Raw genomic sequence first — 25,325 nt, forward strand, 5'->3', positions numbered from 1 at the left:
TCGGCCATGCAAATAAAGCGGGCTCTGCCAAAAGCTAAATCGAGATTCCCCATTTCCCCCACAACACAGGAGGCTTTTAGGGACTGCAGTATATACATTGAACAGTTATAGTTGTAACAGCACTGAGGAGCAGGTCAGGACAGAAAGGCTGTTTCTCTTCTACTTTTTCTCTCAAGATCTGAAGACAAATATTAAAAATTGAATAAAATTAAAGGAACCGAACAGAAGAAAGTAAATGAAACCTAGTCCACTGCGTGGCCATTTCCTCATACTGCAGTGCTCTATGGTCAAACCTTTCAGAGATAAGCACTTTTTTTTGAAAGTATAAAAAAAAAAAAGAAGAAATATTTAAGTAGTTAATAATTCAAAACCAAATTACAGAGTTTGTAAACTTTCTACTCACTGCTGAGCAGCGTCCCTGCACGTGTACACATTTAAATGCATTCTTCCTCCATCATTAGCTGAGACTGCTTGAAATCATCGCAGTGCTCTTCCCTGGAACTGTGGTACAGATCTTGCAGCATATACTAAGCAAACCAAACAACGAAGGCAACAGAGTTCCTTAAACAAGTCCTATGTAATCGTTCAATTTTTTTTTTTCAGTTCAAAATACACATAAACTGAAAAATACAGTGCTGAGAAGTTTTTCTATGGCTCTAATCTTAAATGCAATTATGAAATAAGATCAAGCTACTGATTTACAGTAATGAATAAACCTTGACTTTTCTCCATTTTGGTAAAATAAACCCTACCAAATCCCTCAGCATTAAAAAAAAACTTAGTTACAGAAATTGGATGCTGGAATTTACATATTTCCAATGAATCCAAGCCTTTCATAGCTATGAAAAAACCCCACATATACAAACACGCCTTATCTGATGGGCTTACATTCAGTGTAGATACTACACAAGAGGCTAAGATCTTCAGGAAAAAAAATAAAATGAAGAGATACAATTTGTTAAATGAATTTGTGCATTTGAACAGCTGTAAGATGGCCAAAGCCCCAGCTGTTTTTCAACTGCAACCAGCTCGTACTTCCCCACGGGTAAGCTGCAACACGCACGAAGAGCTACGGCAGCATTGCTACCAGGCTTCCAACGGGAAGGGAGCAGCTCCTGCGGCAGCATTCACCGGCTCGAGGGAAAGGCAATTCAGACTCGCTGAACTGTATATCTGCGTTTTAGCAGATGTCAACGTCCGATTTAAGTCGCTGCTATTTGTACTTTTTGATTATTGCCTTTGTTATTGCAAAAGCTGTCTGATCCACATCACACCGTACACTTTTACTGAAGTTCTGACAGGAGATGGAGCACAGCACAAACCATACAGTTCAAAACTGCTCCTCTCTTCCTGAGGCTAAATTGTCAATTTGTTCTCCACTCCAGTTACTCCACAGTAAAACAATGCATAAAATTCCACATTCTTTTAAAATAAGGCACTTTTAAAGTTTCTTCCCCAAATACCAAAAGCTTGAGGAAACTTAACTGACTTCACTCATTTCCTCATTATTCTTATTCCAAAAATAAAACCAGTATTACCAGAAGCTGAGTTACACTCAGAACTCATGATGCTCTAAATTAGGCTGGAGACCATCCAATATGGCTTTCTACAGATCACTCTCTTGCTAAAACAGCTCAGAGTAACTTATAGCGCAGTGTAATGAAGATCATCACCGCCTCTCATTCTCTGGTGTCTACTACTTAACCCTTGCTTTTTGCATCCTGCGGAAGTCGGGTGAAAGTTCAATGTTAAACTTGGCAGTTGTCTGTATACAAAAGCAAGAAATAAATAGCACAACAGCTGTATCCAAGTCCATCGCTTTTAGATCCCACAGAAAACCGGCAGTTTTAATGATTTGCTCTTTCACTGACAACGTCCTGGAGACGTTTAAGTAGAACATCATCATTTTCCTGGCAGAGTCGCTTCGTAGGGGACTCAGTGTCACTATCGATTGTTATTGCTCGTTTCTTACTTCTGTGTTCACCTTGTTTTATCATATTGTTGATGTCCTTCAAACTCTGTGATCAAGATAAAAAAAATCATGAGTTACTACGACTCCATTTCAAACTTGCTCTGGTTTTCAATTATCTGAGAACAGAAGTTATTCTGAACCTCTTTGCTGAACAGGTGATGGATTCTACATAAAGAATTCTACCCTTCACCGCAAACTGAGAGACTAGTTCAACGAAACCTCACTGCATTAGAACACATCCTAATTAGGAGACTGATTAACCCTCTCTCAAACTGACCAATTCCAACCTTTTTGCTTTCTACCTTGGAAGGGCTCCCATTAAATTTATACAGTAGCGCAGTGCGAGGTGTCAAGCAGGCGCCGTTCTTGTGAGGCGAAACGTAAACAGAGTGCTGTTGAGAAATCCGTCGAGGGGACACTGGCTGTTGCTTAATGTTGGGGAACGGAGACAAGGGAGGGGCTTCCATCTGCAAGAGAGGACAAATTTGGATAGGAGCCGAATCGGAAGATATTTAAGAGCAGTAACTTCACAAAAGGAAAGATTAATACACTTCCAGGTCTTCTTCAGAAGTTTTTATCCTGTAACAGTTAAACAACAGATCAAGTATCCACCAAACCACAGAACAAATTTATTTTCCAGATGCGTTACACAGATGCTCCACAGGCATTTGAACAAATGGGTGTTGCATCGACATAAAGAAGCTGAAACTGGGGTTGTAAACTGAACTGCATCTGCATTTGTCCTCTTGAAAGGCTGTTAAAGCAAGTCCTCGTACCACTACCTGCAACTATTTGACTCCTGTAACCACACCAGGGGAGCAACAGAACAAAACCATTGACATATGTTTAACCGTCAGGAAAAGGGCCTCTGTCCGATTATTAGACAGAGCAAAACTCCAAAATACTTTACTTACTACATGATCCTGGTTTGCGATATCGTACTTCAGTGCAAATGATTTTACTCTTCCTACATAGACTGCGTTGTAAAATTTAATAAGATCTCCTCTCTCCTCTGCTGCTGACTCACTGGAGTTCTCTGTTGCGGATCGTCCTGAGGAACTGCCAGTTTTCACAGACGAGTCTAACAATAACAGAGAGCTTCAGATTTCAGAAGCATAGTATCAGCAAACCGGGCGCTTCAGATTCAAACTTACAACAGCCAACTGACAAGAGCTCGTCCATAAATTGACTGGTTAATGAGACAAATTTAAGAAACGTGCTTCAGACAGGAGCAGGGTGTGCTGTAGGCAGTTACAAACATTAGGAGCTACAAATCGCTGCTAGCAGGCTAGTGGATTATGGCTAAAAAGGCTAAAATAAATCTTTATTCCAAACTTGGAAATAGCTGTAGCAAAAAACTGTGGCACAACTTTTCCCATGCTTAATTTTGGGAGTGGTACAAAGCCATTTGTTGCTCTTAAAACTAAGTTTTAAGCAGTTTCACAGCTCCCAGCTTTTAGCTTCTGTGAAAGTTTCTAGGGATCAGCTGGCAAACAGCAGCTTCACACTCCACTCAGGTCTGCTGCAAGGAAGCCGTGGCACCATTTGTTCAGGCGTATCACGAAATGGCTGTTTGGTGGAAAAAGCTGCAGCCACAGGGCAAGTGTATTTTTGTTAATGTTCTCTCCCCTCATTAAGCCGGACTGCTACCAAACACAACCTTCTAGGTTTCATCCTCTGTACTGTTTACTGCCAAGGAAAACAGGGCAACGCAGAATAAAGCCTCCTGCAATCAGTGCGCTAGAGACAAAGGTCCAAAGCTGCACCGCTACCCGAAGTGTAACCCCTCGGTGCGTCTGCCTTGTGCCACAACGCAAGCATGCGTTCCTGAGAGCTGGTCTCAACGGCAGCTAGTGCTAGATGAAGGAGGCACAAGTCTATTAACTGAAGAAAAAAAATCCGGCAGGAAAAGCAACTGAAGACCTTTGTAACCAAGTCCATTTGTTTGCCAAAACACCGGAGCCCAGCGCCACTTCAGATGCTCTACAACATCCAGGGATTGTGGAGCTGCTAGACAGGACGCTGAACCTACGGGAAATCAGCACTTTCCTGGACACCAGTGGAATCCTCAAAAGGCATTTCAAAATGGCTCGTTCAAGCAGTTGAATCCCACCCACAGTGGGAATTTACCAAACGGAACAGTATTCTAAATTTCTGCGTGCGTCCTGGCTGCAGATCTGCTCTGCTCGCGGGTTCATACGTGGGCTTGCGATCTCTCAGTTTCCTGACACATCACTAAAAATGGGCATGGCACAATTTTCATGCTTTTCTCAAATACCACTCTTATCCCTTTTCTCCTCTAACCCAGCGCAAAGACAATATCAAGTGTTTAAAAGAAACCTGAATATAAGAAAATGGTGGTCTTCGAGAGTCACCATTTTTATTTTCCGAAACAAGTTCTCCCTATTTAAGCCTTCAGGGTAGGTCACATTAAGAAAAAAAACCTGTCCAGGCACTGTTCATCTTTCTTTGTTAACCAGTGTTGCTGTCCAGGAAGAGCTACAATATCACTGACACGCTAAGGAAACATTTCAACCTGGAGCAACCAAATTTAAGGAAAGAAAATTAAAGATTTTTTCCAACTAGGAAGCGTATTTTCCATATCTAACACACAGGAGGGCTACTGACATGGTTTCTTTTTCAACAACACATTTATTTTTCTTTAATACATTTAAAACTGTAAATGTTGCTTTACTTCTCCTCATTATTGACAGTGCAGTTCTTTAAAAGCCCACAAATAAATTTTTAAAAAGAGCAGATCACTTTGCTGTACCTACCTTCCGTCATCTCCACATCTTGGTTAGCATTTTTGTCCAGGGGGACATCGGCAGAAATATTTCTCAACAAGACACTCCTATAAACCTACAGGACACCAGGGAAAACACTCTTGTCAAGGAAAACAAAGACACCAGAAGACTACATGAAATCCATCTGAGTAAGAATGAATATAACACTGAAGAGGATCTGACTTTTCACGTATCAGCGTAAACATTTGAAAAGCCAGCTCCATCTGAGGTTTATAAAAAGGAAAGGCAGTACTATTTACTCACATGGCTGTTTGCTTGTGGCTGATTTCTATAACTTTTCATTATGTCCTGAAAAGTTCTTTCCTCTTTGGTTACCTGGAAAAGAAAACGCTATTGAACACCAAGGGCAAGCAGCAAGGTCGGGCTGCTTGGGTCCAGTCTATTCAATTAGCTTCCCTCTATACAGCTTTTTCAGAAGTATCACTATGAACACAAAATTTTAAAACTTAGTTCTGGTGATGAGAATATGAAAAAACAAGCATTCTTCTTGTTCAGGCATTCCTTGTTTCTTAGCTACTAAAGCCTTTTGTTGCTTATGATGCTTAGGAATTATTCCTTTTCCAACTTTTCTTCTAGTGACACTGAAAATTAAAGGAGGGAAATATTAGTAAGTAAAAAATGTATTTGTAAATTTGAAAACTGGACCCCTTAACTTTTCTAAACAGAAAGTGAGGAAATCCTGAACAAAACACTAGGCAAGTATATACACACATGCAATTTCAGCTTTCTTTCGTACTTCAAAATAGCCAATTTGTTAAAGGACTTTGTTTTTCAGCCATGTATCTGTAGTTTTAATAGCAGATGAACAATTTTTGTAGTAGGAGCCAGAGAGAATGTATCAAGGTGTCTGGCTAAATTGTTAGGTCTCACACTGCACTGGAGACAGCACTCAGAAGACTTTTTTTTTTTAAAAAAAAAAAACAAACAACAAACAACAAAAAAACCCCACCAAACAACCAATCAATCAGCTGACAAACTACATGATAAAATATAGAGCACTGACTATTCAATGGTTTTGCTTTTCTACAGCTATCACTATCCATGTCAAATGAGCCTAAGCTATGCCACCATGAAGAGCACAGGCAGTCACAATTTGAACAGCGGTTCCCTCCACAGGTAGTACTCTTCATTTGTCTTCCTCAAGAAGAAAAGGTAATGCATCCCCAGTGTTTTAGAGGAGCCTGGGCTTAATTTCACTTTCCTGAATTTGTCTCCGATTGATGGCCACTGTAACCATCCGCTCTCAAGTTTGAGTGAAACCAATATTCCAGTTTCACAAACCAACTTAATAGCACCTTAAACCAATGCTGGCAAATTGAATAAGAAATTAAGAAGTACAAGTAGCAGGCAGCCAGCTCAATTCCTCAACCTGAATCTTTGAAAGCTAAGAGGACTTCTGTGGAATAGAAACTTTCCATCCATACATAAGGTTGTGAGCTCCTGCACATTTTTGCACCTGCATAATTCTGTAACTGTAATGGCGTTTTTAGTTGAGATTACACAGATCATGAAGATGATGAACAGGACAGAAGACACAAATATGGGGCAATGTGACCACACACTGCTTTGTCTATGCTGACCGGTGCTCATTGCGAATGTGCTCAGGAAGAGAAGAAAAATCCTCTCTTAGCCAACTGGCTGGTTGATAGGAACTTTTAAGATTATGCAAAACAAGAAAAAAAAAGAAAATATACTGGGATTTCATCCACTTCTTGGAAGGACTTTTCCCTTCCCTCCAGTAATACAACATGAATAAAGCAATCAGACTGTAAACCGTGAACAAAATTTATGTTTTCAATTGACATAGAATTCCCTGAATCTCTTAAAACTACACATTACCTTTGCCATGATATAAAAGGCACAGAGGAGGAGCTGGTCCAAATGTCTGTCCTTCATTAGATCAGCACAATGAACCAATGTAAATTCAAAGCATGTCCATATCTTCCTGCGCAAGTCATTGGAAACATCCAATTTTAAGCACAGATCACGTAAGCGCACACTTGCCAGATGATAAACCTGGAAGAGAAAGGCACACAGTAAAGAGTCAAGCCGAACGAGCTTAACCTAGTCTGCAAAAATGAAAGTCCTCAAAGCGTTATCCAAAACAGATGCTGCTATAAAATGCTCATTGTAAAGCCCTACCTTACCTATACTTTTGTGTGGTTAATAGGTTAATTGCTGTAGATGACAAAGTGTCCAGGAACAGGACAGAAGGTGATGTACTATTGTCTTGATTAGTAAACCATGAACAGTTACTAAGGATCTGCCAAGAAGGAAAGTAGGGGAAAGGTAATTTCGGCAGGGGGAGATTGCAACCACTGACTCAATTAAAAACTAGAAAGACTACTCCCCCACTCTCCTTGAGCATGCGTAGTAAGTTAAAAATCATACTGTACCTTTAATTTTAAGTGAAGAAGATATGAACCGGTAAGAGACAAGTATGCTAATTTAATGATTATGTAGGAGATAGGTGTGGTGTGTTAACTGTAACATATAAAAGTTAGAGAAAAGTTTGGTAGGTGCACTAGCTTTGTGGAATTACCACCTAGCACCCAAACTTCCGCAACTTTGAGAAGAAAACAAGACTCATCTCAGCGTGTGAAGATTGGCTTATTGCACACCGTGTAAACGAGCCCTATTTAGGACAACAAAAGTAGAGCTGTTCTATATTTGAATAGTTCATTTCCGCAAAATTTCCCCCCTCTGCCCAAGACAATGTCTTCAAAGACTAAGCTGTCAACTCTGTTCACATGTTGGATCTCTAATGCTTATAGGAAATCCACCTAAAAACATTGTGACTATAGCTTCTATACCATATCACTCACTCACGGTAACGGAACACTTCCAACAAGCACAAAGAAGGGACATACTTTAATTATGATCAAGTATAATCTTAGATTAGCAAGATGGCAGGTTTTTTTTTTTTTTTTTACTTTCTGATTACAAAAAAATCTGTTTCAAAACCTGAAATAACTATCAAGTACAACATTAGCCTTCTCCCATTTATTTCAGAAGTTCTTGCTTCGTGGATAGTAATTAGGCACATTCTTCACGTTGGAAAGCAGAAAGAGTTCATTTTCACTTGCTCTACTGAAGAGGAACAAGAAAGGAAAGTAGAGAAAAGCTATCATTTTTAATATGATGGTCACTGTAAACAGAAGGCCAAAATTTAAAGACAAATTTAAGTGAAGATTTTAGTTCTCCTTCATAACTAAGGGGAACACATTGCCTACCACATGGCTACAGCTGGAGCATTCCCCAGCTGAGAGTAAAGCTTCCAAAATGCAGCCTGAGTTCACGCCTGGCAGCTGGCTAATCAATTTGTAATCCATTCTCAGAGAGACAGACTGTCACTATCAAAATTAACGAACCAATAGTTCAGACACAGGATGTGGCTTACAAGTGTTTCCAGGAACTAGTTTCTGTATTAAGATTTACCTTAAAGATTGTTCAATGTAGAATTCTCTAAGTTTACAATACAGATACCCTAAAAGGCGAAAATTGCTGAAAAGAACTTCTCTAGTAAGAAAATAACAGCAAAAAAAAAAGAAATCTTCTAATATTTTCGAGAGATTAATTTAGGCATATATTCTTTGCAGGCTTTTAGGCAAGTTACCCCTGCCTCCTCCAAAGACACTGGAAATGAAAGCACCTGGAAACAAGTAATCTGCAGTTTCTCTGAAGCACACCCAGTTCTTAACCCTTAAATCGGTCATAATTTCAAGAAATTCCTACTTTCTAGAAGCTTTTAGATAGCGCGTTATTCATTACTGCTTTCTGAGGCCCCATACCAGCCAGAGCAGCACTACTGGGCAGACCTTGGAAAATTGCAAATTAGAATCTCCAGATGCAGGTTCTGAAATGGTGCAGTTTTGAATGAGGAAGGCACAGAAGAATCATCTCATTTCTGATACGTCTGACCCTTGCAAATGTGGGAGGCAGCAGAAACAGACAAGTACAAACTACCGACATTTCTTAGACAGTTATTTACAGAAGCTGCTAATTAAACGAAAAAAAACCCATGAAACATCTCATGGGGAGGAGAAGGGGGAAAACTGGATTCTCTGCAACATTTGACAACATCTTTTCCCTTCTCCTCCCAGGTATATAAGAACTGCTCATGCCAAAGTAAAGCTATGTGAAGACGGAAAGGAAATGAAAACTGCACAAGGAGGCAAGTTTCAGCGTGGCCGTGAGCAGCAGTAAAGCACAACTTATAACAAAGGCCTTTTACCTTTCTGTAAAACAGCGCCAAGGATCCCGTTTTCTTTGGTTTGCTTGCTGATGACAGATGCACTTCTTGTGCTTGATTCACCTGAGGGTGGCAGGGAGCCTGAGCCTCCACTTTACACGGCTGACCTAAATTCATCGAAATGGGTATCAATGTGATCCCACCCATTTCATTTGCAATACCTGGAGAGAATATACACATCCAGGAAAAAAAAAAAGAAGTTTGCTCTCCTCATGCTGCAGAGTTAAACTGCAAATCATAAATTCTTTCGCAAACATTTCACACTAAAGACACCTCATCCTTCTGTACTGGATGCTAAAAAGACTCTTTGTCCCTCAGTCTTCAGAAATTATTAAAAATTACATTTCTGGTTAACGCTTGAAGGAAGAACATGAATGTAAATGATCATTTCTAAAACTATCTGAAAGCACAAAGTTTACAAGAAATCACAATTTCTGTAGCCAGTGTTCCACTCTTTTGGGGAAGGCAGGCAGCATTCCCTTTCTTTTTTTTCTATTATTCTGCAACCTGACAGTACATCGTATACAGTCCTCATTAGTTTCCTCAGTAGTCAAATCCTCTTGCTGAAAATCCCCTTAAACATGAAAAATGGAGATCTTTTTCTTTTCATTTTTATCTATAGACCCAGTTTTTAAATTAAAAAAGGCTAGAAAACTCATTTCTCATGTATCATTTTCAGAAATATTCAAGCATCACCCAACTTCAACAAAACAAAAATCCCCCACTATTTTGCTCACATTAATACGTAGCCCTTATCCAGGAATTTCAGAGCCTTTTGAGGTTGTAACAGACCAAAGTTAAGACAAACAGTAGTAAATCATTATTGGAGTTGAGAAACAAAGCATCGCTTAATCTGTGGCGAGGTGTAACTGGAAGAAGCAAGAACTCCACAACTTTGTTCGCAAGGTGGAATCCTCAGGATGCTTGTCAGATATCAGATGTCTCCATGGAAGGAGATGTCAGTGTAAGCTTAAGTTTTTTTGGGTTTTGGTTTTTGGGGGGTTTTGTTTGGGTTTTTTTTTTGATAAAGTGATACATGTTCTTTTAAAAAAGAAAAAGCAATACATGTTCAAGATGCATGGTTGGTCTAAGCAGAACTTAAGAGCAAGCAAAACGTCTAGTAGAGAAGAAAAATGGGAAGCATTCGTACCGTGCAGTGGGATAGTAACCTTCTGTCCCGTTTTTCCCGGTACTGTAGCTGTTGTCATGGTCAGTACTGTTTGGCGAGGAGAAACCGACACATTTTCAGCAGCAATGCTTGGCGCCGGAGCAATTGTCAACTTAGTTCCTTCGGTTAAAATTTTTTCCATCTGCATTTCTTTGGGGCTGTCATCTCCAAAGAGCCTTCTCTTAGCACTTCCAGCTGTCGGAGAACTGTAGCGCTCATGAACCGAGATCGGTGACAACGGCTGCATGTCTAGTATGCAAAGGAGAAAAAAAACCCCACAAACTTAAGAGCAGCAGCTTAATAGTAATACTCCTCCACGGGAGGGGGAAAGGCTAACCTTCAAACTACAAAACCAGAGTACAGAAATCACTTCTAGTTAAGAACTAATCTGACAGCTCGCTGTTCCTAGGCGATATGAACAAGACCTACAGTCTAACTGCCTCCTCTGATTTTGTCGTCATCCCAGACAGCTCAGCTTCACAGTCAGGTACCACGTGGAAGACAAGAGTAACCAAGCTAATCCGCAGAGACCAAGGAACACGCAGGATTAGATTGTTACGCCAGTCGTCTTTGCAGATTAGTAATATTTGCAAGCGCTACTCCTCTGAACACATTCCTCTACAGGAACACTGACCACATTCCCTGGATACGCTGTCTTCTGTATGTTCTGCCTTTAAACTCTCTGAACGAACCCCAGTCAGAAGCCTCCACCTCATCTACCCCCCAGTTCCTCTCAGGCTCTTCTGCTGCTTTCAAACATTTGCTCCCGTAGTAAGACTGAAGTAGACAATAATCTACAGGCTTCTGTTCCTCTGGCTTTTTGCATTTCTGCTGAAGTCTGCTAGCCACTTGCAAGGATACCCGTGACAGCAGTTTCCCATTTCCCACAAAGCAGAAACCTTCTGGGTAGCTGGCCAGGTCAGACTGATTGGAGACCTTACTTCTAACTCTGCCAGGATGGCTTCCTTGGTACCAGGAGCAAATAAATATTTCCAATCCCCACCATTTTCCATTTGAAGTTAGGAGGAGCATTTGGTACCAGATTCTCATATACAAGATAAAGCCTCACACAGCCCAACCCATATCCATATATAAGACACCCTCTCCAAGTTGCTTTCCCTTCCACCAAACAACTAACCGTAACAACTACAGCAACTGCTTATACGTATCTTTCCTAATGAGTATTTAAAATACAACGTAGTTTGCGAGACAAACACAAAAGGAGACAGCATCACAACATCAGTTGGGCCACAGCGCACCAGCAAGAACCTATGGACTATTGTTTGGGATACGATGAAAGCAGCAATTCCTAACTAGGGAAGTACGGAAAAGCAACAGCAGTGCTGCGCTGCCTTCTTCACCTTCAGCATCAAGAGACAGTTCTGTGTGACGCCTAGGAATCTGCAAAAAGCAAGGCAGTTCTTCAGAGGAAAGAATACTGCAGGCAAAGTACTGTCCTCCCCTCCTGCAAAAAAAAGTTCTGTAGGAAGGAGGAATAAATACAGCTCTGTCATTCCATTTTAAAAAAGTCACCTGAAATCCAGTCAAACTCACCAAGAACAAAAAAAACCCTGGAAAAATCTGAGCAGCAAAGGACAATAAGCCATCAGATGACAACCCACCCAAGAGTAAGGTACCCCTTGCATCAAAACCGCAGCAAAACCTGCTCCAGTTCAGAAGTGAAGCATTGTCGCTGTCTGCTGCCAGTAAGACGCAGCCATGGTTTGACCGGATGCATCTAGACTTTCCCTTGATCAAATAAGAGGCTTCACAATTCTGAACACTTAATTGTAATTGCAAAAAGCAATCTTGAATGTGAAAGAAGTCTAAACCTCCTCTCCCCAAATTCACACATTCAAATCATATCAGAAACCTTGAACATACCCCGTCTTAAACTCCCACCAAGATCTGTCCGAACCTCTTTTACTCGAGGATGAATTATAGGAGATATTGGCATCATAGGCAAATGCCCAAGCCCACTTCCTCCATTGCTTGCTTCGAAATTACAGGGAAATATTACCTGAGAAATAAGAAATGCCAGTGTAAGACAACAAATAGATTTCCCTTCTTTGTGCCAATCTATCAATAGAAGTTTTTCTGCAGCAGTTGTCTCATTTGAACAGTTTTGGGTATAAAACAACAGTAAGAAAAAGAACGTGAATTTCCTAATAAAAGGAAAACGGGTAACGTACTTCTTCACAGGTTGGGACCTTGTTTTCTGAGGCCTGGAGGGCACTCCAGAGTGCTGAGTCCCGAGTCCAGGCGAGACTCTCGAGAATTTGTTCCTCAATGCTGTTGAGGTGTTTCACCATGTCTCTGGAGAGTCCTTCCTCAGACCGAATCAGTACTTCGATTACCTAATGGTAACGAGACACGCACACACAAGCAAAGTCATATCACTCATGCTTAACACTATCAAATCATCATTTGTTCCAGGATCCTGTTCAAAACTTCAGTGCAGAACGCTCCAGCCTCCTCCTCGCATCTTAATCTTCCCCAACCCTCTTCCAATCCCTCTTTTTTTAACCCCCTCTCCCAAAGGCAATCCAGGAGCTGGAAATGGACAGCAGATGTCCCATCAGTGCAGAACAGCCCACTCCCAGGGTTTTTTTCAAGGCCCTCCCTCACCGTCGCTAAGCACGTACGGAATGAAAGCACCAAGCACGCGCAGCGCTCATCCAGCACGCGCAGCGTGCCTAGGAAGGTACGAGCAGGTGTAGCCACGTAGGCTGGGCACACGAGAACCCCAGCATTTAAGCCTTCCTTCCTTACAAACAAGCAGCCCATAACGAAAAGGGCTGAAAACCACTGTTTGAAAATTTCATTTCAGAAAAGGTTAGAACCCTTGACATGTACAAATCGGGGCTGAAGAGTTGAAAGGGTCCTTGAAATATCGTACTCTACCCCCATCCTCCAATGCCATACTCTACCCCCATCCTCCAATGCCATACTCTACCCCCATCCTCCAATGCCATACTCTACCCCCATCCTCCAATGCAAGATCCACTTCATTTATGTTATTTCTGACAGAGGAACATTCAGCCTCTCTTCCTAAAGCTCCAGAGATGGAAGAGCCATAAAACTTCCCTGGAGGACTTACTGATGCGTGTACTTATTTGTACTACAGAAACTAAGCACCCAAAGAACAAAGTTGCAAATGGCACAAGTGGAATAATAAATATTGGCGCTCTCATGTGAAGTCTTTGTGATGGCAAGTTTTTTCAAGTGAGAGTGCTGCACGAATGTACACTGAATAGCAAAGAAAATTCAAGTCAAACGTACATCTGTTCCACAAAGTTGGATCTGCACCGCTGCATCTGGCATTGATGTAGGCTACCAACAGCCACAGCAATATTGACAAATTTGTTTCAGTTTCACTACTGCCCTACATCTGAGGATTAAAGAAGGAAGAAGGGAGAACAGCTTTCCCAAAGGTTTCAGTTTTTTTGGTTGTTATCGTCTAAACAGAACTACTACTGATTTACTCAGGACTAACTGCAGTAAGCTGTTAGGCGTCTAGTAAAAATAGGAGGCACATGGTAGATGACAAAAGGATCAAACAAGTCAAAGAACAGAAATTACATTGGAGGCAGGGGGGAATGAGGTTAAAAAGAGAGCAAAAATAGAGAACACCCAGGAAAAGAGATTTTATGTTGTTATATAAAACAAAACAGAGGAAAAAAAAAATGTAACAAAGCAAGCCTGTGATAGGTAGTAGTAGCCAAAGGCAACAAAGAATGTTACTGCTACTTTATCACCAATAAGCAGAACTATAGCTTACAGTCAATAAATACGACTATCATCAAAATATATGCTTGAATGCTTTAGTCTACTAAAAGTGTGTGTGTATATATATATCTCAAGAAGTAGAAGGTGATCAACAGCACATTACAGTTAAGTACCATTTTCAAAATGGTTTTCTTGCTTTAAATTTCAGCTTCAACTCCAGCATTACACACTGCAGGTAATATATTCAAGGACAGCCAGAATTTAGAATAGGATATTGCACATTAACATCAGTCCTTCTCCTCCTTGATTACCTAAGAAGGAAGAGCATCCTCTAAGACTGTCGATCCAGTAACGTGCTATTTTTGATACAGATCCAGTCCTAAGACAGTATTTATTTACCTTATAGAAATAGAACGGCCTGAGGTCAAGAACTTCAATGATCCAGGGAAAGGTTCGAGGTGAGCTATACGCAAAAAGCACAATCTCCAAACAGCATGCCATGAGAGAGCGGTGAAAGACATCTTGTTCCAAGAGAGCCTGAAGAGATTACAGAAATGTCAGTTATCTGAGGTTTGGGAAACAGAAGTGTGAATTTTGTGGCACTACTACTCCATAGTTAATTGCTGGAGAGAAGAGCTACTGCTTTCTTCTACCTTCCGCAATCTCCTCTTTTTACAGGGAAGTTCAGAATGGTAAAGACTAGAAGTAGACTAACAGCACCAAAACCATCACATTATTCATACTACGACCAAATGAATTGTCCTCCGTATTGTGAATCACAAAGCAGAGCAAACACATTGCTGTCTAACATAAAGTACTGATATTGTTAATTGGATAAAGAGGAGAATAAAAGTTATCTGTTCATAAAGTTGTGATCCTAGAGGGCAACACCAATTAAGATGGTTAATTATGCCAGAATTATACCATTTTTAATGGCAGTAAAAACTACATTTAGGCACCTCTGATATATTTCCCCTTTTTTAATATTAACAATATACACAGTCTGCTTTACGGCAGACTGCTCTGTTCTGGAACTGTCTGAAGATAACCCCCTAGAGAGAGTTACAAAAAGCCTTCTCCTCTTTTGCCACCTCTTTACTTACAGTCAGATCCTTCCCATGTAGTCTTCGCGTTTCTTGCACCACTATAGTCTCCAAGATTTTATAGTACAAGATCTCTGCCAGTTTTAATCTGTTCACAGCAAAATCTGAAATTTCAAACCAAGAGGTGAAGCCCAATGCCATGTGCACAAATGGGCTTAAGACTAAACTGACCAGTACTTGTCCTTCTCTAAGAAAATACTGCATGTGTGTGTGCATAGGTAGACTTTGCAAATCAAAAAGGTATGTCCAGAAATCCACTAGTCACAAGAACAGCACAAAATTCTACAGATGTTTTAAAGGATTATGTATTTTAGTATTTCTAGCGATGTAATTTTGCAGACAGTTGCAATAATAATGTTCCTATTTGTATTCAGTTTCCTTTAAATCCTAAATCTAAGAAGAATGCAAGTTTACAATTTTTGTTAAGAGCTGCTATAGTTTCAAAGCTCTCTCGGTTATCCCATTTTGAACTGCAACCTTGGTTTTACTCTGTAATAAAGTTTTGCTCTTTACAGTGTTCTGTTTGACGGCAACAGTTTTCTGTTTAGAAATGTTCTGGGTTAAAACCAGCTCCACTGTATTAAATACTTAGACAATAGTATACGTATGCATTTCATTTGCCCTGGTTTAGTATTTTGAAACATCCTATGCATTTCACGCCCATACCTATGTGAGATCCCGGCTGCTCATCTGTTGACTGAGTGTAGCTGCGACAGAACGTCTCACCTATTTCTTTCACTCTGCTCATAATGCTTTCCATAGGGCTGCGTGCACAAGACCTGAAGCAGAATGCAAAGAGAAAGCCTTGTTTGCATAAAAAAATACCCAGTTTCAAAAACCCCTCAAAACAGAAACAAAAAAATACCACCCAAACCAAAAGACAAGCTCATTATACTGAGCTTTCCTCATCAGGCAATAACCTGTATTACCATAGAGAACAGAGGAAAACATAAAGCGTACAGAAATATTGTTTCCTTTTTTTCCTTTCCTAACAGAGTTAAGAGAGGCTATGTAGATTTTGGAACAAATGCAGGAGAAAGCAAGAGCCACAGTAGCACACTCAGGAGAAAAATATCTCTGCTAGGAGCAAGGCAGTAGGAAGGATGCTACAACAGGCAACCAAGCAACCAAATGCGAGAAATGCGAAAAAATGCAAAACCAATCCACGAGACCACACAAACCAGGCACGGTTTGAGGGAGACCAGGAAAGCTTTCAAAGTGAACAGTCAGCATCTTTCCAAAAATACCTTATTCACTAGCAAGGCAGAGAGGAACTGATGAACTCCACACAGTCACTACCACAAAAAGGGGCCAGAGAATCTCTCTGTCTGGAGATGCTCTTTCTGAATGCTTCCAGATTTTCCAGCAATTCTGTATTAGAGGACAGTGGCTTGTGACTAGTGTCAAATTAAGACACTAAACTATTTGGAAATGCTAGCATTGAAATAAACTAAGGTTTCGTTGAACAAAGCCTTCTAATTAACCTCAAAGCTATGTTTCCAAGGAATTTTAATTTGAAAGAGAAAACATTCAAAAGCACAGAATATTACACAGTCCAAAACACAGTTCTTTGCATCTCTCCTAATCAGACAGTGCAGATCCTAGTGCTTGCTGAACTCCTATCCGAGATGAGCAAAGTACCCAACACATTTCTTGCCAGAGGTTTACTCAATTCTTCTCCCTGTTTTAATATTTACATCTCTCTTGACAGACCGGTTTATTACTTGAACAAACACATTTCTTATTAGAGACTGCAGACACGTTAGTGTTTTAATTGTATAATATAAGTAGTATCAAACAGTCCTTAAAAAAAACAATCAAAGAAACATTCAAAACAGAAATGCATCTTGCAGAGCATTTGTAAACTTTTAAGAACAAGTGCCAGGAAGACTTTCAAAATATACGTAACTCCAAAGATGAGAACTAAAAGCAGTATTTTTCACCTATTTATGAAGGTTGCTTTAAAAAAACATTACTTTTGCACTTCAAACGTTATGTGCTAATACTAAATGTCCATTCTGATTAATGAAAAAAATATCCGGAGACCTTACACCGTAATACAGCAAGGCCTTAATTTGCATGGATGTTAGGCAAACACCTAACAGCTTTACAGGTACTTACTATTAAATTATTGCTTTTTATGAGCTATGAAGCAATACTGATCTACCTTTTAGCGACAAACTTTTTTTTTTATACTCATCTGCTTATGCACCAACATTTTCATATGCATTTCACTACAGCCAGTATGCAGTCATTTGTCCAGAAGCCAAAAATATAGGTTGATTTATATAACTGGGACTCTGTCATGGGAATGGTGACCACGAAAGCTGTGTTCGGCAGTCACTTATCATTTCCCAGCATCACACAGCAGCTCTAAGGGCTGAGTGAGAGGCTCTTGAGTAGGAATGCCCTAACTCCTGGTGCGATGCCTGCCCTAGGACAGGCTCAGGGAAGAAACCATAAGCTGAAGCACGCTCCGGAACAGCCACCAGAACAACTAGAGAAGTGGAAAACATGGCTGCGGCTACGCAAGAGGTCAGCATCGACAATAATTAGGGTCACTGCTAGGCTTACATAGATGCTATAAAGTTAGAATAAGATATCCTGAAGTAGCACGAAGGAGAAATGGGGAGCCTTTAGGCTGCTTTTAGTCTCATCTTCCCAACTCCTTAAGCAAAGATTATAGCTTGTTGACTCTAAAATTTCCCTCCTTCCCCCAAACATAATTACCATATCTTTTAATTGAGCCATACTTGTTTAACACTTAAAAAAAACCCCAAACAAACAAGTATTTGGCTTTCAAGCAAACGACTAAATTAACATTACCAAAACCTGACAAGCTGGGGGAGGGGTTGTTCAGTTATCCTTCTCCAGAAGATGAGATCATCTAGAAAACAGATCTTTCAACTAGAAACAACACAGAAACACAGACAAAAATATTCTGCACCAAACAAAAAGTCAAATTTGAGCAAGAAAGCAGTCACAAGCATGAAAACATGAGTTTCTGTTTGTATGAGAGCAGCTGCAGGGACGTACTTACTCAAAAATAGTTACAAGTTGTTCACTTGGTGCATTTTTCAACCCAGCCACAATGTTCTGCAGCCGGCTCACGCTTTGTGTTGCTGAAGCAACAGGAGTGATGACAGCTTCCTTTTCTCGTAGGTACCTTCTTCCAGTCAGCGGAGTTGAAGGTGCAAATGACCTTTTCTGTCAGGCAGAGAAAAATAATAAATAAAATCAGTCAAGAAAACTGTTTGAAAAACCTTTCAAATGAGCACCTCCTGCAAAATCACTCCAAAGATTAAAATGACACCACTAGTACGCTACCTGAAGGCTGCCATCAAACCTGTGATCTCAGAACTGACTAAAAATTAGTTAAGGTTTTCCCAGGACTCCATAAATACAAAATATAACAAATCTTCAGACAGACTAAAATTAACTGAAAGGTTTTTTTAAAGACAAAATACAGGAAAATGAGACTTTAAATCTTAAAGCTGTAAATTTTTAAGCTCACTTGAACATTGAAAAATGCAGGGCAAGGAAGAGAAAGCGCGTGCTTCCATTCACAGCCCCTGACTGCATTAGGGAGGTGACACGAGGAGCACGTGGCAGAGCTGCCCAGGAGAGGGTCACGGAAAATGTTCTTTGGGAAATGCTGTCCCGGAGGACCCAGAGCCTCCCCTCATCCAAAGGACGATGCAGCACTGAGCAGACGGAGCTGTGTCAACTGCACTTGCCTATTTGCATCCTGCTTTCTGGAAGTGATGCAATAAAGTATTTGGGTTTGGATTATTAGAACAGGCTACACTTTGAAGATACAAGGCAAATAACGAGGAAAGATTACGCCTGCAGTCAGCATGCATAAATAGCAACGAGGTCATTATTATACTACAGCAACTGAAGTTCAAAATTGATAAACTCATTCCAAACCCTGTCTTTAATTTGCCCGAATATGAAATACAATTATATGTGGGAGAAAAAGCTACGCCGTATGATTCATTTACACCAGCACTAGCATCTTGTAATAAGTATTCTTATTTTTTAATTGACATGTAAATCAAACAGCATGTGGTTCTTTCACACAGCCGGCACCACTTTTTCACCTTATTCAAGTTTAAAAAGTAATCAATCAAGTGTTTTCCCACATGCCAACTTCATTAAATACATTTTACATTTTTAAACATAGCAAAACATTAACTCTGTTTACAGACTACTTTTTGTAATAAAGAGTTAGACTTCGGTGGCTTTTATGTCTTGAATGTTATTTTCCATAGAATAATACACAAGTTGACTTCTCCTGTCCTAAAAAAGGGAGTATCAGGAAAACAAATAAATTAATCCAGCATAAAGTTTTCATTGTATTCTTATGGGGTATAAATGAAGTTTGAACAAAACCGTAAGACCTATATATTTAGGTCTTAACTACTTAATGATTTTTCTTGGACAAAAACAGACTACACATGTGGAAGAGCTCTCATCCTGTTTAAGGAATAGTTGTTTACTGAATCCCACAGGGAGGAAGACATCACCATTTCTCTTTAGCAAGACAGCGTCCACTGAAGCCTGCAAATGGCATTTATTACCTTCCTCTCAGGAAGAAGTTCAAGAAATTCAAAGTCACCTCCGTGATTCAAATAGCGTACAAGGATAGAAAAACCTGAAGGAGTACTTCAGGTGAGACCAACACGCTATCAAATCACCTTTTCAAAATGCTGCTGAAGATGACACTCCACGTGAGCTCTTGCTGCCGTTTTCCCTACTGGCACATCTGCAGGAAATTTTCGAGGAGTGCCGATTTCTTCTTCCGCATCAGCTCCTAGGAAAACTCTCTCGTCAAAGTCACCCACGGTCAGAACGTACTCTTCATACTCTTTATTCAGTGCTTTGCTGAAAGAGAAGCCCAGTTTTTCTATCAAAGGTTAAACTGCTGAAGAAGCAAACAAGGTGCCAGCAGACCTAAGGTAGGAACCAGAAACCGATACGCATTCCAAGCCTTTAATGCTTCCAGCAGCAGCGCTGCTGGCAAACAAACCCTCGCTACCCCAAGCAATCTGCCTGCGGTGCTCCCTGCCCTCCTCCGTGCTTAACCCCCCGTTCCCTCGACGACCCGCTGCAGGGACCACTCTTCCTCCTAAGTTACCACCAACATTTGGCTCTCGGTAGGAAGAGGAAAAAACAATTTTGCTTCTGTCCCAGTTGCGAATAAACCAGTTTGGAAGTACTCAACTGACCAGAGGTTAAATCTTTGTATACACAGAGCACATTCACAGTAGTTGCTTTAAACGAGCTACGTTTGATTTCTACTTATGCCGCTTCGTAGCCTGTAATTTTCATAATGGCACAGAGGAAGGGAAATTTAAGGGCTAGCTGCCTGGATTCGATTTCTAAAATCACCACTGACATATGATACCAAACAAATCTTTACTTTTCTTTATTCCAGCTAACCCAACTGTAAGCCAGGAACATTTAATCTCACAAAGGCTGTGAAGCTTTAAACTTATACTTGGGAAGCAGAATGAAACTTTTGGATAAACATCAGAAACAGCTCACATCAATAAACCCTGCCTGCACATTTTTCATGACACAGGAATGCTACATGAAGTATCTTTTGCCTGCAAAGTGCCTCAGCAATTCAAGCTACCACTTAAGCATGTATATTAACGGCCCTTAACCATGTGTTCATGATGCAAGTGATCCCACAGTAACTTGACTGTATCACAGGTTCACCTTCCCCGTATCTTTTAGGAAAAGTAAAGGTCTAGGAAAAGTTTGGACAAGGAAACAGAGAGGCTTCCATTTTCCTTTAGATGTCAAGCTACTTACAAAAGAACAGGGACCACTGTATCATTCCACATGGCAGCATTATGAAAGTAATACTATTAATTTTTAAGTAGAAATACTACGAAAAGTTCACCGCTTCAAACGGATCACAGCAACACCGTTCTATACGTAAATTTGAGTGTTACCTACGTCGTTAAAACAATCGAGTCTTTGCTCAACATTCTCAAGGCAAACCAACAAGTTAAAAACTCACCTTGCTAAAACAAATTATTAGGTATTTTTTGAAAAGGCGAAAAAACCCTTTAAGGGATCCAGAACAAAGCAGCTGCTGTTCATATTTTGCATTTAAATTAGCTTTCAGAAGTGAATTTAAAAAGTTCCTGAAACAACTACACTTGCCTCCCACAGAAACGCTCTACCTCTTTTTTGTGGTTTTGCAATTGTTGCTTCTTTTTCTTTTGAGTACTTCTGTTGCATTCACAGATTTATGCACTCAATTGGAGACTGATAAATGAATCTAAAGACTTCCCTACTCAGGTATAATATTTGAGGTGTGTATAAAAACACATACATTAACTTCAGAGTCAAGGTTTCGATGAGCATTAGATTACTCAAAGGTTACAGTTGCTAGAAAATAAGGGCAAGCACCATGAAACCTGACATCAGGGAAGAAACTCTAGAGCTGACCCCCGACATCTGACGCATCTCGGATCCAGAAAGCATTTCAGCCAGACAGCAGCTTTGACTGTCAAATAATTAAAAACCATTAGTTATGGTAAGATAAAGGAACAGGAAAACCCGAGATTTAGCATTCAAAGGCCTGTATTTTAGAAATGAAACCAAACCCCATGATTAAGAACATAAGCTGTAACTTACTTATTTTCTGTAAAATTGCAAAGATCCAACAGACATTCTCCTTTTAAGATCTAAGAAAAAAAAAGCAGAAATATCTTACATAATGAAGTCAAAACTGTTCCAACTCGAACAGCGTGAGGAGGGCACGACTGGTTTAGCCAAAAAGGAAATGAGATTTAGGAGCATAACTGGACTTTTTTTGCCTAGACCAAAGGACTACAATGCCATTAGCAAGACAAACAGATGAGGAGAAAGCACAATTCTGCCCAAGCTCTAGATAAACTCACTCTTCAGAAACAGTAGTGCTATTTAACATCTGTTCCATTTGTGGGTTAGGGACTGACCTGGTGAACGACTACACGGAAACTTCCACAGAACTGGGAAAAAATTTGCAGGATCAAAACCAGACAGAACAACTTGTACACCTGCAACCTCAACCTCTTCCTTCCAGAGCACTTTGCTCAGCTCCAAAAGCGGCAGTAGGACCCACATTACCGTGACAGTTATCCCATAAAATTATTTCACAATGACATTACTTTTTTGCCCGAAGAAAACATCGTCCACGATTCGGTTTCATGCTGCCAGGAAAGGAAAGCAAAGGTTCTGCACTGACACAAAAAGCCAAAACACAGGGGACTTTACAGCACACGTCATTAAGAGCGATAGTAAATTCTGCTCCTGCTAAAACACATACAAAGAAAACCCGACCCAGCCCAAGTTCCTCTGCCTATCAGCACACTTTCCTGCAGGATTCACATGGTCTTGAGATCATTCATCTGAGCACCACCATGCATTCTTAAAAACAGCAAGATGTACCTTCCTATCAAATAGTTTTGAAATGTATGGTTTAAAGTAGTGTTCCTTTATTCCTTTTGCTTCTACTAAAAGCCCATCATGCAGCTCACACAGTGTGGCAATGATGCAAGGAGGGTCTTCAGAGGCTTTCATCTCTGTCGCGTGGAAGTCCGCTGGTAAGCCTGAGAACAAGGGGGACGGGGAGGGAGGAAAAAGACAGCCAACCTTCAACTTCATATAAAAAGAAACAAGAGAACAAAGCGTATTTGATTTTAAATAATCTGCACCCACCATACCTTTAAACGATGGATTTAGCAAATCTCTTCTGTTTGGACACAAAAGGGCATTTGCAAAAATCAGGTCCAAGCAGCACAGAAGCAAATGATAGGAATTTACTAAATCATCTCCAATCATACGGAAATTACCTTTAAGAGACAGCACATCACGTCAAGCAACACAAGAGAAGTTCATAAGTCAGAACGTATACAAACCATGCAGCTAAAAAAAAGCGAGCCTACCCTTCGTGTACACAAAGAGAGTCCAGCAGAAGTTGAAGAGATCCTTAACACCGCATGGCACCCGTCTGTCAACGAGGAAAAGCGGGGAGAAGTCAGTCTTCAGTTCCAGGATTGGAACTTGTTTTACAGTGAGAATTTCATTCCGTTTCCTTGCTCAAAATAACAGTCAGAGCCGTTGTCAATCTTAATTTCACACTAAGGCACACTCTAAGCTACATGTCCTTATTTCAGCTTTCACTGACCGACAGTCTCCCACCTCGCTCCGCGGAGCGTTTTGCACGTCCCCGTCCTTCTGACCCTTTTTTCAGCTAACGGCCGCCTTTGGCCTGTGACCCTGGACACGCTATTTTGCTGGTGTCACACCTCTAGCAGAATCCTCCTGCAGCTGCAGGCGGTGAGATGCCAAGGGCTATATAAATCGCAGTGATGGTTTTTCCTAAGTATTTTACTAAAGCATCAGTCTTCCCTTCAAAATATGCAGCTACAGCTTGTCTTACAGCTCATCTGAGTCGTGTCTGGAGCAGAGATTATCCAAAACCACAGAGCTGGAAGACCAGCGGAGACGTTATTCCAGACAGCCCGCAGAGAAGCTAAAGCTGCGGCTGCACTAGTGAGCACTGCTCCAAGGAAGGAATACCAACAGAGCACACCGACAAAATTCCTCCCAACACGCAGCGATGCCCACAAAGCTACCTGCCCTAGGTGAAGGGCCGTAGCAGCAGAAGCATCCTTCCTTCCTGCAGACGTGGAGCTATGCCGGAGCGTTTTACCAGAACAATTATCCCCCCTCGCATTCAGAGGACACAGCTGAGCTGGCAAAAATACCTCGCACAGACCCAGCTCGGCTCCCTCGTCATTCAGGCTATGCTCTCACTAGAAAGGTGTCAGAGCGACGGCCCGGCGCGGAACGCAGACAAGCTCCTTTAATCAAGGCAGAAGTTCTGCGTGCGTCCGGAAGACGACACCACCAGCTACTAAGCTTGTCATAAAAACGACTGCATCAGCTGTAACTTTCTTCCATTTGCGTGTTACCACCCATCTGGCAACCACGTCAAAAATCCAGTAAGGGAGGTCACCGTGGATGCAATGCCGCTTTGTGCGGAGGGACTACGTCACGATACCAACGTCCTCAGCCAGTACTTTGCCAAGACAAAAAATTCTATGATTTCTATGAAAATGTCCCCGGTGCTGCTTAAGTTATTTCTGCTAAACGTTTTAAGCGTCAGTCTCGCTGTACCTCAAGTGAATCCATCTCACTGTACCTCTCCCACGGCACACGCTCTCACTACGGGCCAGTTTCTGCACGTTAGTGACCCGCGCCAAGAGCCATCGGATGCAAAGCTCTGCTGACAGGAGCCGAACCCCATCCAGACGAGGGACGTTGCTGTATTCTGCATTTCAGAATCACGGCCACAAAGAGGCCCTATCACTTCGGAACTTTTTAAAGCACAAATAATGATCTTAAATTTTCATAAATCTGTATTAGGTATAGCCCTTCCCAGGGAAAAGTCATACTAAATCTCAAAAATACCTCTGTTTCCTACTTCGCTGTGGTTTAGAAGTTTCTTCGTAAGGGTTTTGAAATATATCCAAAAATATCGGTTCAAACTTTTTGAAAATCACAGTTGACACTTCAAAATTTCTCTCCAGCCTCTCCACTCGCTCTCGGAATTCCTGTGGTAGATTTGACATGTCCATCCACTTCTTCATTTTGCTAAAAAACTGAATTAAACTGAAAAGAAAAAGGAAAAGCCTGCTTTGTTTTGAGCTTTAACTAACTTCCTTTATTCTGAATTTTTTTAAAAAGCCAAAATGCAACATATTTACTCCTAAGTGACCAATCTGATTAATATATAGGTTAATCTGATTAATATATAGGTTTACCATTTATTTTGGTAGACTCCCAAACCATATAGACTGTAAGATTTTCACCTTTTATCGCTTTGGTTTTTCTCCTTGACTCTCTTTAAGGCACGGGAGTGGAAACACTAAGTTTATTTAGAGGCTGCCATCGCAGCCGCATCAGCTAGGGGACAGGCAGAAAGGCAAGAGCGTGCACAGCTCCGCGCGTCGCGGGGGAGGCAGGAGAGGCAACAAAACCACAAACAAGAGTCTATGCCTATCAAAGTCACCTATGCAAAAACCCGTTAACTGCAGGTGTAGTTACACTGGCAAACCCCTCCGGCAGCAGCTGAGAACAGGGCTTTCAGCGGAGCCAGGAACATCCCCGGTTCCGTCACCTCGGGTCCGAGCTCGGCGGCAAGCGCAGCCGCCTGCCAGAAAGCCGGCGCGGCACCCAAGCATTTCTGCGAGCGCTCGGTTCTGCGTTCCCAGAACGCCGCACG

The 25,325-nt window shown here is 41.1% G+C and overlaps 1 protein-coding gene across 4 annotated transcripts; it reads right to left on the minus strand.

Annotated features, from left to right (window-relative positions):
• Positions 1 to 328: 328 nt before the first annotated feature.
• RBL1 (RB transcriptional corepressor like 1) lies at positions 329 to 24,831 on the minus strand. Of its 4 annotated transcripts, XM_075721135.1 has the most exons (21): positions 24,512 to 24,831; positions 22,981 to 23,045; positions 22,759 to 22,887; positions 22,484 to 22,644; positions 21,689 to 21,738; positions 19,732 to 19,918; positions 18,072 to 18,238; positions 15,698 to 15,810; positions 15,032 to 15,135; positions 14,328 to 14,465; positions 12,392 to 12,556; positions 12,084 to 12,219; positions 10,182 to 10,448; positions 9,014 to 9,192; positions 6,619 to 6,795; positions 5,023 to 5,094; positions 4,750 to 4,834; positions 4,146 to 4,152; positions 2,887 to 3,031; positions 2,275 to 2,439; positions 329 to 2,018 (listed from the first exon to the last, which is right to left on the minus strand). In XM_075721135.1, exons 1-21 carry the CDS (start codon positions 24,688 to 24,690, stop codon positions 1,848 to 1,850), a joined length of 2,862 nt encoding a protein of 953 aa, XP_075577250.1. In that variant the 5' UTR covers positions 24,691 to 24,831; the 3' UTR covers positions 329 to 1,847. The 4 variants fall into 4 exon arrangements, with proteins under 4 accessions (XP_075577250.1, XP_075577249.1, XP_075577252.1 ...); XM_075721134.1 differs by lacking the exon at positions 4,146 to 4,152 and having other exon boundaries at positions 2,887 to 3,053; XM_075721137.1 differs by lacking the exons at positions 4,146 to 4,152; positions 24,512 to 24,831 and having other exon boundaries at positions 2,887 to 3,053; positions 22,981 to 23,113.
• Between the last annotated feature and the right edge of the window lie 494 nt (positions 24,832 to 25,325).

The sequence above is a fragment of the Pelecanus crispus genome, chromosome 14 (assembly GCF_030463565.1).
Source record: "Pelecanus crispus isolate bPelCri1 chromosome 14, bPelCri1.pri, whole genome shotgun sequence".
In the NCBI taxonomy this organism is placed as follows: Eukaryota; Metazoa; Chordata; class Aves; order Pelecaniformes; family Pelecanidae; genus Pelecanus; species Pelecanus crispus.